The sequence below is a fragment of the Polyergus mexicanus genome, unplaced genomic scaffold (genome assembly GCF_030449975.1).
Source record: "Polyergus mexicanus isolate NDT 795.1 unplaced genomic scaffold, iyPolMexi1.0 SCAF_16, whole genome shotgun sequence".
Lineage (NCBI taxonomy): Eukaryota > Metazoa > Arthropoda > Insecta > Hymenoptera > Formicidae > Polyergus > Polyergus mexicanus.
Genome location: NW_027223336.1, coordinates 3,442,650 through 3,455,547, shown reverse-complemented (window position 1 = coordinate 3,455,547; position 12,898 = coordinate 3,442,650). Strand labels below are relative to the sequence as shown.

The 12,898-nt window shown below is 35.8% G+C and overlaps 1 protein-coding gene across 7 annotated transcripts in view; it reads left to right on the top strand.

The window, feature by feature from the left end:
• Cmpy (crimpy) overlaps positions 1-9,582 on the top strand; it is a 269,291-nt gene extending 259,709 nt beyond the window's left edge. For all 7 annotated transcript variants that reach the window (XM_070308937.1, XM_070308936.1, XM_070308935.1 and 4 more), the window contains 4 exons: positions 3,447-3,802; positions 4,389-4,745; positions 4,822-5,022; positions 5,221-9,582. In XM_070308937.1, the coding sequence (XP_070165038.1) occupies positions 3,447-3,802; positions 4,389-4,745; positions 4,822-5,022; positions 5,221-5,466 (1,160 nt within the window). In that variant the 3' untranslated portion in view covers positions 5,467-9,582. The remainder of the gene's footprint in view (positions 1-3,446; positions 3,803-4,388; positions 4,746-4,821; positions 5,023-5,220) is intronic.
• The last annotated feature ends 3,316 nt before the right edge of the window (positions 9,583-12,898 follow it).

Here is a 12,898-nt window from a genome sequence, read left to right as displayed (position 1 = left end):
TAGATATATGACAAGTGAAGATTATTTTATCAATTTTCGCATAATTTTCATGCAAATTCTACGTGAGAATTAAATATCTTTTTAAATACCGATGAGATCACAGTGTTTACTGTAAGTTTCGTTCTAAAATCCGTAGCTATACTTTATAAATGCTACTCGCGCAGATTATAAGCAGAGATAATGCTCAGATGCGATGTATTTCAACCGAGCAAGGAGCGGCGGTTTTTAAGTTACGACATTTAAAATTATACCACCGGACGCCCTCGCTCTGCAAGAACTTTCGATCTACCTGTTGAATTTTAATGAAGTCATTCTTATCTCGCGAAATCGCGAGCGAGCGTTCTCTCTCTCTCTCTCTCTCTCTCTCTTTCTTTCTCAGTTGAAATTTTATAATATTCCGCGTGCTTGTTTTAAAATTTAATAACATTTTCACTAAAAGAGCATATCATTATATCATTATATCGACAAATTATTACATTGGATATATTATCATTCCTCCCGAATCTTTTAATGATATCGATTTATTGAACTCTTATTAACCTTTCGATGTAATCCACCATTTTCGCACTCAGAAGTCATCTGGCATTTTTCCGACCCCTTTCTTTAATGTTTCAAATATACAAAAAGGCAACAGCTTCTGCAAATAAATTGTCTAATTGCGTTGAAGTATAAAGTGAAATACACGTGCAAAGTATATACTTCGATGCATTAGAATCGATTATAGATCGTCCCCTTTCAATCTAATAGATTTCCAGCAATTAAATATCATTTTATGTCATACGGTAAATTCACTTTGGTTCTATGTCGCGCAGAACAGTGTTTAAACAGCTACGCGACAATTAAACAGTGTTCTATCTTGTTAACAATATTCATTAGTTCACAGTCCGCATTATCGGTCGCGCGTACACGGTTGATGCGTCGTTTAATTAATACACTTTTGTCGAAAAGTGCATATGCGATAATAAATATTGACGTAAACCCTGATTGCCCTGATACCACACAGCGATAAATAGCGATACAACCGATTTAAATTATATAGATTTCTCTCTCTTTCTCTCTCTCTCGCTCTGCCTGATTTTCGCTGCAAAAGTACATTTTACTATGTTATATATATATAATTACAAAAATAATTATTTCCCGACCGTGATTTGGTATTCTAAGCAAAGCTGCAATACATAATATTTACAATTCATTCGCTGCGAGCGTTTTATTTGCATTTACGTGATTATTTTTCGTTTGATCTTAAATCTAGAATAATAATTCAAGTGGATAATTTTTTGTAAAGAGAATCCCGCGATATTAGATACCGTACTTGTTTCTCACATCTCGTGAATCTTACTATTCTTCATTTAACGCGCCTTTGTTTCTCCCCATTTTTTCGGAACCTTCATTCTCTCTCTACTGAAAAATTATATCCTTAATATTTTCTATCCAAAGCGCTCTTTTATTATTGCTCCCAATTTGAACCGTCGATATCTTCTTCTCGCCGCAATATGGGGGAGGCAACAAAGAGTAATGAAACATGCCGAATAACGAAAATAGAATAAAATGAAAAGCCCCGAGCGCATAAAAAAAGGAACGAACACCCTTTCATATTTCTTGTAAAAGCTCGCGAAGTTAGCTTTTTTTCCGACGACGGGGGCTCTGTATGTGAAATAGCGGGAAAACGTATTACGTACGCGAGGGACAGCCGGTTAGCCAACGACTGACACGCGCGTATATCGGATGAAAAAAATTCGTTCGCATTTTTTCCCTCTCAACGCGGAACGTACGTTGCATACGTGTATAACGACAAGGAAATAATGGGAGCTATGAACGCTGTACGCGCCCGCGCGTCAACGGGTGCGGCTCTCGAAAATTGTTTTTGCCGTGGCCGATTTTTCACGGTAATGAATGGTGCCGCTTTAAAGTTCGGGAGACGTTATGAATGAACGCCCGTAAATGAGACGGCTAGGGATTCGCGCACGTTCGCGACCGACCGCCTGATCTATATATTTCTTTTACGGGTGCGAAATGCACCCGTGTTAAAATCGACGCTTCAAAGGCAGACGCATCAATTGAAAACTTCTCGCACGATGACACACACGTCGGCAAAACGATCCGAAACATTCTTAGCTTGTATCTGAAGAGTACGTGGCGTTAGAAAAAAAATCGCGAAGGAAATTACATTAAACTTTAAGTTGGAAAGAGAAAAGAACGCGTACCATTTCCATTTCATCAACGGCGATTTGAAGGAAGACTGACAGTACGTGTCGTCTTATGCAAAAAAGATCAGCGCTCAAGGGTTTACTATCCACGGAGTGTACTTGGGCATGTAAATTTCATGTACAAGTTGGTTGTATAAAGAAAGGACTCTTCCTGAGAGATGGAGAGGCAGTGAGCGTCTAAATAAATGCGCTTTAAGCGATGCCTGCGTGAATAGCGAAGTCATCAACGGGGAACTTAATCGCATGGTTTCGCGTAAAAAACACTCGACAGTTTTAATGACAGCGATACAATCCCGTAGTCGTTCGTATAACGAAATAATGTCGCGGATAATCAGATTTTCGCGACACTGAGAGAGACGTAAGACAACTTTAAATGTGTGTATTTGTGTACGTGTACGCGTCAAGGGGAACTATGAATATTAAGCGAGATTGCAAATCTTTATGAAATTCTGCAATTTCCGCCGCTTTGATGATTATCAACCGCTTGTCGCCGCTGGAAAATTGGCGAGTAACGACTTGATCGTCGAAGAGGAACGTCGTAAACGCGCGCTCTCGTAATCTCGTATGCATAATTAACGGCCGTCCGTCTAATAACGCGATGATTCTTCGTCTCGTCGTCGACGAAGGAAAATTGTCCGGCAAGATTGAAGGACTCGTTAAAAACATAATTGCACTTTTGTGCGAGGCTGCGATTTTTCTCGGGGACCGGGCGAGGTCGCGTCTGAAAGGCGCGCTCAACGTCGAAAAATTCGTCGCAACAATTTTATGCAAGAGTTTGCAAACTCTGGAAACACCGAGGTACACGTTCTTTCTCTCGTTCAAGTTTTCCTCGTTCGTTCGCGAAACTAACATATTTGAGTTAGCGACGCTTCTCGGCGGCGATGCCGTGTGACTTATTTATAAACCGCCTTGAAAAAAATATCTCTTATATTTTTTAGCGTATCGCAAAAATCTCAGAGGAGAGAAATAATCGAGGATGCAGCGTTAAATGGTCTAATAGTGTGATCAAAAAATATTTTCTCTTCAAATGTTTTTACAATTACTATCTAAATGGTAGCGATTCTTCAACGTAACTTAGCGTTGCATTTTCTTCTTGCTTTTCTTCAACAAACAATAAATTGGACTCGATTTTATTCATACTTTCCATTCTTTATTTTCCTTAATGTAATCTATCCAATAGATTCCAATCCATTAATGTTTTTAATTTCTATCTGACTATTTGTCTGTCGGTTCTCTTAGATCCAATTTCCTGGATGAAGCCCGAGGAGAAACCGCAAAACTGTATTCACGAGGGCGTCTCGAGGAAATTCGGCGAGGAATGGAAGCAGAGCGACTGCATCACTTGCGTGTGCAACGAGGACGGAACCGCGTCTTGTCAAACTACCATGTGCAAGTCCTGCGAGAACGCGATACCGCCCGATCCCGGTGAGTGTTGTCCTCACTGTCCACCACCGACGAACAGTAGCATCGACTTCGATCATCATTCTGATAGCGAATCTTGCGAAACGTCGTTAGACGATTGCAAGATGAAGTGCTATCACGGTTTCCGCACGGACAAGGATAACTGCCCGATTTGCGAGTGTGCCGACGATTTGGTAAGAATATGAAATAATCGGATATTTTTCAACAGATTTGCAAATAGACTGAGCAGTTGAGCTTTTATTTAATATTAGTAAAAAATGTTATAAAAGATTGCATTGTAAAACAATTATAATTATATATAATCAATATTTTCCTTTGATAAATTTAACTTTGAAAATGAGTTTCTTTTGTTGATTAATATGCAAATACAGTTAGTAGGATATTAAGAATTATTAGGATACGATACAATAAATAAAAACGACTCCGTTGATTGACGTTTATCTACGATGACATAGTAATTTCTCTCGTAATGTCTTCTCATCCATCGCGGAACGTTTACTGTCAATCCTAGTTAAATGCAATCGTTTCGACAACATTGTGTCGCGGGGATTTCCAGTCGTGACCAGGATAAGAGAGGAGACATAGTTTCTCTTATCTGTACCCGAAACGTACCTGTGCAGCTAGTGTGTAAGATTTCTTCTCGCGACTATCGCGCAGGGCGAAGTTCACGGATAAGAGAAATTCCGGTGGCGGTCCTCCCTCACCACTACCGTGCGCGTTTTATCTATCTCACTGACGACACCCGTCTTCTCCCTTCAGGAGGTCGACCTCGTGCCGGATGTGCTGCCAGAGGATCGCAAACTTTGTCCGGAACTGCCGCACTGTGGACTAAACTGCGACCTCGTCAAGGACGAGGACGGTTGCACGGTGTGCACCTGTCAGACGCCGCCGCTGCGTTATTATCCACCGACGAACGACACCGCCCCGGACGCGACTAACGACAAAAGGATCTGTCCCGAGGTCAAATGCGATCTTCACTGCGAACGCGGCCTCATCATGGACGAGAACGACTGTACCTTCTGCGAATGCAAACCGTCTACCGCGGGCTGCCCGCAGCTTGTCGGATGCAGGAAAAGATGCAGCTTCGGTTACAAAACGAACAAACGCGGCTGTCCCGTAAGTAACTCCCGTATACGCGTCATTACGCGGCTGTTTAAAGTATCGTCGGATAACCGACCAAGATTTCTTGCAGATATGCCGCTGTCAAGCTTCGTGCATGGACCATTTGAACGAGACGCATCCGGAGGGATCGACTTGGCATCCGAACAGCTGCACCACGTGTACTTGCGAGACCGGCGGACGGCTTAATTGCAAAGAAACCATCTGCTCGGTAGCCTGCGTTAATCCGCTGCCACCGATACCGGGCACTTGTTGCCCTGTGTGTCCGATCACGGTAAATTTCGTATATTTGATTTCCTTGGCTGCCAATATACGATACCGATACCGAATTTAACATTTTAAATAAATTATTTTTTTATTATTTCTAAGATATTTTTGCGAACACGAAAGTAGATTAAAAATTGTACTCAATAGATAGCAGCCTATTAAAAAGAACGATCTATAAAATTATTATCACGTGTGTTTGTTTCAGACGATCAAAAAGAACGATACGGTTAATCAGATTACTAGCCGAGGTTGGGGCACAGTACCGATTACGTTAATCGTCGTACTCGCGTTACTGTGCTTGCTGCTGATAATCCACATTGTGCGCAATCGATTCCGCGGCCGTCTGTCACCCTCGGAGGCCTCGTACGCAACGTATCCGCCGCAATATTACAAATGTGTGCCCGCTTATGATACCCCGGTTCATCGGAACGAGAAGATCGTACCTTTGTAAAAGACTCTTGTGTTGATTCCCAAAGAGAGCGCGCGATTATCGATCAACACAATTTTGCGAGTATACGCAAGCGATTCGCTAACTGTTTTATATACGCGATCATCGACAAGATCCAGCGATTCGAGACTTTACGATCGCGATTACACGATATTAACTCTTAAACAATAGATCTTTTATTTGTAAATTACAATTTATTATTCATAGAAAAAAATGCAGTAAAATATTTTGTATAAAAAATCATAGAAGTTTTTCAAATAAATCTTTCTAAAATTATACAATCTCCATCAAGTCAGAATTTCAAATTCGAAATAAATTATTCTACATTGATGAATGGACAAAATGCCTTTAAGAGTTAATAGCAGCGGATAATTTATAACTCGTCGAGATAATTTATTACCAGACAAATCTGTTATTAACATCACGCTAATTCAAGGATAAAGCGAATATCGGAGGAAAATCAAATGTCGCGCATGAAATATTGCATAATTCTCTCTCTTTGGGTCCGGCTGAAAATACTTTACGTAGATTCAGTATTATCTGTAAGCGGCAGTGAGCGTATGTTGCGAACTTTAAAAAAGAGAAGAAGAAAGAAGGAGATGAGAGAGAACCGCCAATTCGAACCAAACTCATGAAACGTATTTGCCGAGCCCTCTTGAATCCCTTAACTTCAAATGACACGCACTGTATAACTTGTAAATTATAATTTTAACTGTAGCGTAATTACAGTTAATTAATATAGATATAAATGTATTAATGTTAATCCATCGTAGGGCACTCTAACTTAAAAAAAAAAAAATCGTAAAAGAGACAAGTCTTCACTGTAGTATTAGTTCCCTTGATCTCTGGACCATCATTATTATCTCGTGTTATATTAATGAACGTTTATATGAAATAAAAAGTATTTCTTTTTCTTTCTTTTTTTTTTGCATGCGGATATTTAAATTCACAGCGATCCGAAACGATTATTGAATGTCTCTTAAGAGGTAAAAATAATCTTTTTTTTATTATTTTTATAATTTTTATTATATTATCACGAAAATTTATATTATTATGGAAAATTTTTTTATTTACTTCTTGGTACCAGTTTGCCATTATTTTGTTTTTCGTACATTTTTGTAATATATATTTTTGCTTTTTATGCGATATTAATTTTATTAATTTAAGATTTATTTAAATCACCTTGCGGCGGTTGATTTGTGAGAACAAGTTTATAGATTTAATCGTAGGTTAGCTGTTAACAACTGTGTTATTAGACTGTTCCTATATGTTTTATCTTTTATTATTAATATAAAGTTTCTCGTAAAATAAAATTAAGTCGAAAAATAAAGTCTCCCTTTTATTACTAATATATAAGTCTCTCGTATTCGCACGCTGCGAGTACAACGTGTAATATTTATATCTAATGAGAATTCCTAATTGCGTCTTATATGCGCGGAATGAAGCCGTTGCACCTTGCGAAGGGATGAAGTAGATACGTGTACATATACCGTAAAAGTTTAGATTAAGATGAAACTGAAGCGATGCTGAAAGCTCTTGTTTCCTTCGAAACTTTGTCGCGATATAATCGATTTTAAGATTTGCGCTCGATGCGACGTGAGCGGCAGATATCCCGGTGCGCGGATCACGATAGCGTTACATATTACACGATTACGTTCCGTAACTTTTCGGTTGCTTGTACATACACACCCGGAAGTTTGTTTCTCCGGTGGCTTGCGAATTCTCGGGTGGCGAACTCGAATTATTTTCGGATGCTAACTAACAGCACGCTTAGATAGACGCATCTCTCTCGTTCGTACATATTTCACGTTACGATGGAACATGCGGTAACAATACGTCAGTAATGATACAACGTAATACACACAATGTGAGCTTGTGAGATGCGGAGATAAGAATGAATACGATAAATGAAGTGGCGAGAGATGAGAACTGATGAAAATCAGCGAAATCAAACAAGCATTCTCATTGACGAAGATAAAGATGGGAAGAATATAAACATGATTTGAAATTCGAAAATTATATTGAACGAGAGAATTACTAATACTTTGAGCGAACAATCGGTTCCCCGCCACCGCCAATGAACCATACATATCCATGTGCTTATACGCACGTAGCTCGCGTTTTCCCTTCCTTCTTAATTAAAACACATACATATATTTTTTCAATGTGACTTGTCTTATATATCTCGTATGTATAGCCTATACATTAGATTTATTTATACGTACACGTGTAATCGTGCAAACAACATAAGCGCGTATAACATATATTTACTGTCTATAAACCGCAGGCTGTATTTCCACACGTGTGTGTATGTACTTCGGAGACAATATATACGTAGTATACCGACGAGATAGAGAGACCCGGATAGCGTATATATCTATAAGGATGATTTCTTTCCTTGTTATATTGTATGCAGTATGCACGTCGGCAGTAACAATAACAATTAATAATAACAATAGAATAATAATATAATTTAGCATGCGCGGCTCTTGACGATGAATCCAATTCATAACGGACAGTGTATACAATAAAATTTGTGATAGACGATAATCGGACCTTCGTCTGCGCGCTTTGCAAAAAGAATTTGTGATTTTTCCGAGAAATTTTGTAACATATATAAATGCCCACAGGATTTGTGATCTACTATCGCGACACCGTATTCGATTTATCCCTGATTTCCTGTTTCAATTTTTCGATAAAAAATATGATTAAAACAATTTTTTGTATTAAGAAAAAAAGAATTAAAAGGATTAAATTTGGCCTGTCTTTTCGTCGGGCTTGTCTCACCAAAAAGTGAGTTTGCGCTTATATTTGCGGTGAGAATTTAAAAGGAACGCGAATGTCATCAAATTGACATCAATCTATCATGATTTTATCGATATGAAATCTTCCCGTTAAAAATTGAGATACAATTGTAATTTATATAATTGAGACACGAATAAAATATATTTCCTTCATCTTCTGAAAAGATTGAAATACATCATATTTATAGAAAATTTGTAACTAAGACATCACGTACGGTATATATGATGGGAACATATTTTATATCCCGGCTATAGATATCCAATTATTCGCATCGCAAGAAAACAGAGCCTAATGTATAGGGTGTCCCGAGAAAGATGTACAGAATAGTCTAAGAAGCAGATATTTTTTATTATTTTGATAGAGAAAATATGTAGAGTATTCCAAAACTACCGAAATGATATTTTTTGGCTAATTTAGAATTGATTTTTTCTCAATAAAAATGTCGAAGAAAGTTATTATTTTTGCACGTTTCTAATTTTTTCTTAATTATATATATCTTTGTTAGTAAATCTAAAGAATTAAAATTCTATTAAAATAAATTCCACCCAAAAATAACTGAAGAATGTAGTTTTGATAAACTTTTATAGTTTCACAAAATTTATAGTTTATAAAAATTTTTTTTTTTTCAAACCGTCTATGGTTCGAGAATCATTGATGCTTTGCTAAAAAAAAAATCGTCTTCAAATTGGTCAAAGAATTTACTATTACAAAGACATCCGATAGTTCTCGCTATTATTTCATAGTTTATAAATTTTTAAAATCAATTTTATCTTTCAGCGAAAATTTTAAACAACGTTCTATCTCTTGAATGTTTTGACTAAATATTTTATTAAATATGTATAATTTTTATTAAATGTTCGAAATGATTGGCACGATCAAATCTTCAAAAGCATTTTTAACTTCAAAATACGCTGAGAGTATTTTTTTCAGAGATTTAATTTTTTAATTATAACATACAAATAAGAGGTTTAAAAAAATAAAGCTGTACTATTCGTGTACACTTTTTCGTACTTATCTATATATGTATAGCAGGACACCAGGACGATTATCAAGATACAATAGAGAGTAGATGAAAGAGATTAACAGTTTTTGGAATCAAGCCGATTTTTGAATGCAATTACGAACAAATCGAGTAGTGTGTTGTACTTGTGCGCTCTTTGTACAAAAAATCCCTGTAACGTGATCATATCAGTGTATAACTTAGATTTACCTATAACATATACGTATATTATACAATTATACATACTGGATACGCAATGTTGTGAAATAGCTCTTGTATGTTAAATAAACCGAGATTATAAATAAAATTGTTAATATGTGAACAGACTAATTTTTATTATTGCCTTGTTACATACATTAAACTTTTTTTTCATATATCTTTATTACAAAATATTCCCCATTGAATTATGACACGATTCTTTTATTATACGACTCTTGGATTATTACTTTTATTATGATTTTATTATTATTTTTTCTATTTTTCGTTTGTCTATTGTTTTATTAGCAAATTTCACTAGATATAGTTGCATTCATGACATGCATGAACTTCTTATCATTGTCTACTTAGACATTGTCTATAGATTATTCAGTTCTGATTATACATATATCTAGATATACTTATATCGACAATTAGAAAAAGATTTTGATTATGTCTTGTGAATGTTCAAAGTTAAAATGTACAATAAAAATATGCAACTGCGAATAGTGAGAAAATAAACGAATTTTATTAACGCAGACCAAGAATTCGTATTAATATTCGTTTTTATCCGTAAAGCCTGTATTTTGTTGCTTGTAATCGTTGCTATATGTAATCTTTCTTTATATATATATGCAAACTTTGAACAATCAGATTAGTCAACTTTAAACATTTATTATTTAAAAGTTATGAAGTTAATATTTTGATATTACGATTTTCTAACAAAACTAACTTTTGGCTAGTACCGACTGCCTATTTTGCCTATATCCATTCTTCTGGCCAGTTAGACCTACCTTTTGTTGCTCCTGGCCATTTTCTGGATTAGAAATCTCTAATCAGAGATCGAAAAAGGAGATACATACTCCTTTTATCGGTTATTTATTGTTGCCGGCAGATGAGAGTAAGTTAACGATCGTGCGATTGTACGATCGTTCGTTAGATGTTCATAACTTTATTTTAACTGAGACAAAGCCAAGTTATCGATCAAAATTTTGATTAAAAAATTATGATAAATATATAAATTTGATTAAAATTGATATATTAATATATAATTTAAATAATAATATATATAATAATAATAATATATATTATATTATAATAAAATAATATTGATTGACATAACGTTCATGCCATTTATTATCATTTTACAGATAATTTAATTGATTGATTATTTGGTTTTATATCAGTTAAAACAAAGTTTAAGAACAATATATAGAAACAAATTCTACGATATGAATGAGATATACGAAATTAGAATAAAATCGGTGCGCGTTATAAGAATAAATTACCATCACACGTATAATTATAAAATTGCTAGCGTTCTTTATTCGATAAATTTACAAATTGAAAACATATATTTTCTATAATCTTTCTTCTTTAATTTAGACTTTAATTTACTTTTGAAATAAATGCAATGCATATCAAAAAACTAATTAAAAATTCAACTTGATCTATTTTAGCTCATCCATTTAAAAATAACGGATTTATCTACAATCTATAATCTACAATCTACATCTACAGTCTCTACAAATCCGTTACTTTAAAATTAAATAAAAGTTTGTCACTCACCGGCACTGATGCGCAACAGCGGAGTTGTTGGACTTGAGGCTACGTTGTCTGTAACATACAAATGTAATATTCAAATTATAACAACGCCCAAAATATAATTAATATTTCAAAAAATTATTATTTTACATGTCAAATTTTATATCCGATGCGTATGATAATAATTTTATAAATTTAAAAAGAATGATTTTTTCTAATAATAAAAGCATTTATCGGATTTAAAAGTAAAAGTCTTTCTTTCTAATTTTCACTTGTTTAATTCATTCAAATAATGAGATCGAATTAATGCGCGTACGCGATTTTTACTAAAAAAAATATAAATAATAAATATTCACCCTTGGGTCGCTCCGCCGGTGCAGGATGCCTCTCCTAGGCCTCTTCCTCCTCTCAGAATGTCAGAATTGCTACGTTGATCTGTAACATACAAATAGAAGATTCAAATTGTAGTAACGCTCAAAATAATTAATATTTCAAAAAATTTATTATACGCATTGAATTTTATATTTGATATAATAATAAGTAGATAAATAAAGTAATTTTATAAATTTTGAGAAAAAAAACTACTAATAACTCTAATAATTTCAAATAAAGCCATAATCTAAAAGTAGAAACTTTTACAAAATTATAGCTTTAATATAAAATCTTTTTCTCTAATTCTCTCTTGTTTAAATCATATAAATAAAAAATGAAATCGCTATCACGCGATTAATTGCTTAATTTAAATTGCACCTATGCAATTAATAAGTAATTAATATACAAATAACAATTTACTTACCACAGGGTTGCTCCATCGATGCCCGATGCCTCTCCTAGGCCTCCTCCTCCTCTCAGGTTGATTTACACACGCGATACTTAAACGGCACTCCCGCACTTTTATTAAAAGATTACTTCCGCACTTGTACGCGCGATACTTTAAACGACACTCCCGCACTTTCGAATTTCGGCACGATCGAATCTCGCTTCACGTGAGAATCACACTTCGAGTCGACAAGTCGGGAATTCACCGATTACTTCGAGCAAAGGTTAAGCGGAAGCGGAAGAAGACGAAATCGATCGATGGAATAATCGCGAATGGGGTTCGCTCGACTCTTGACCCGCGCCTGCTCCCATCGAGGGCCGACTAGAACATCGTTAGGAACGATTTCATACGAACCACCAAGTCTCTATCATACAGACTGAGCCGGGTTTATCGTAAGGCTGATAGACGGGTCGAGAATGAAGATACCCACCTTCTACGTGCTAACAATCTAGCATTTCGAAAGCGGGAGATCAACTTCTCTAGCGAGCGAAAATCGAACTTAATTAGAACAGCCGACTCCTCAGATGCCAAACATGTTAGTATTTCTACAATGTGCTGTTAGACGGTACAAGAGAAGGGACCCATTAACGACGATTCCAAAACAATCGACCGAACTCTAACCGATTCGGGCCGAACCGTTCGTCGGAGCAGAACGTGCCCTCAACAGCCGATTCTCGAACCGAAGTTCAAGATTAACCGCGCGAACATGCATCTATACTATGCACGAACATACGTTGCTACGCGGCCGGCATTCACCTCAGCCGCGATACTGAGGCGTTTTAACGTTGCGCCTACATTAATATATTAAATTTATTAATACATAAATATTTATATAATATATAATATTAACATAGTATTAATATTAACTGATATTAATATAAAATTAATTATATTAATAGGTATTAATATATTAACGATTGCAACGCTGAGAGACATCCCATTTAGTCGGCAACAAAGTATGATCCTCGGTGACAATCGTGAAAACGAGATAAAAGTCCAACGCGAAGACGCGACGACGCGAAAACGCGATACCGCGACAACGCGACGCATCGTTGCTCGTACGGCACGAT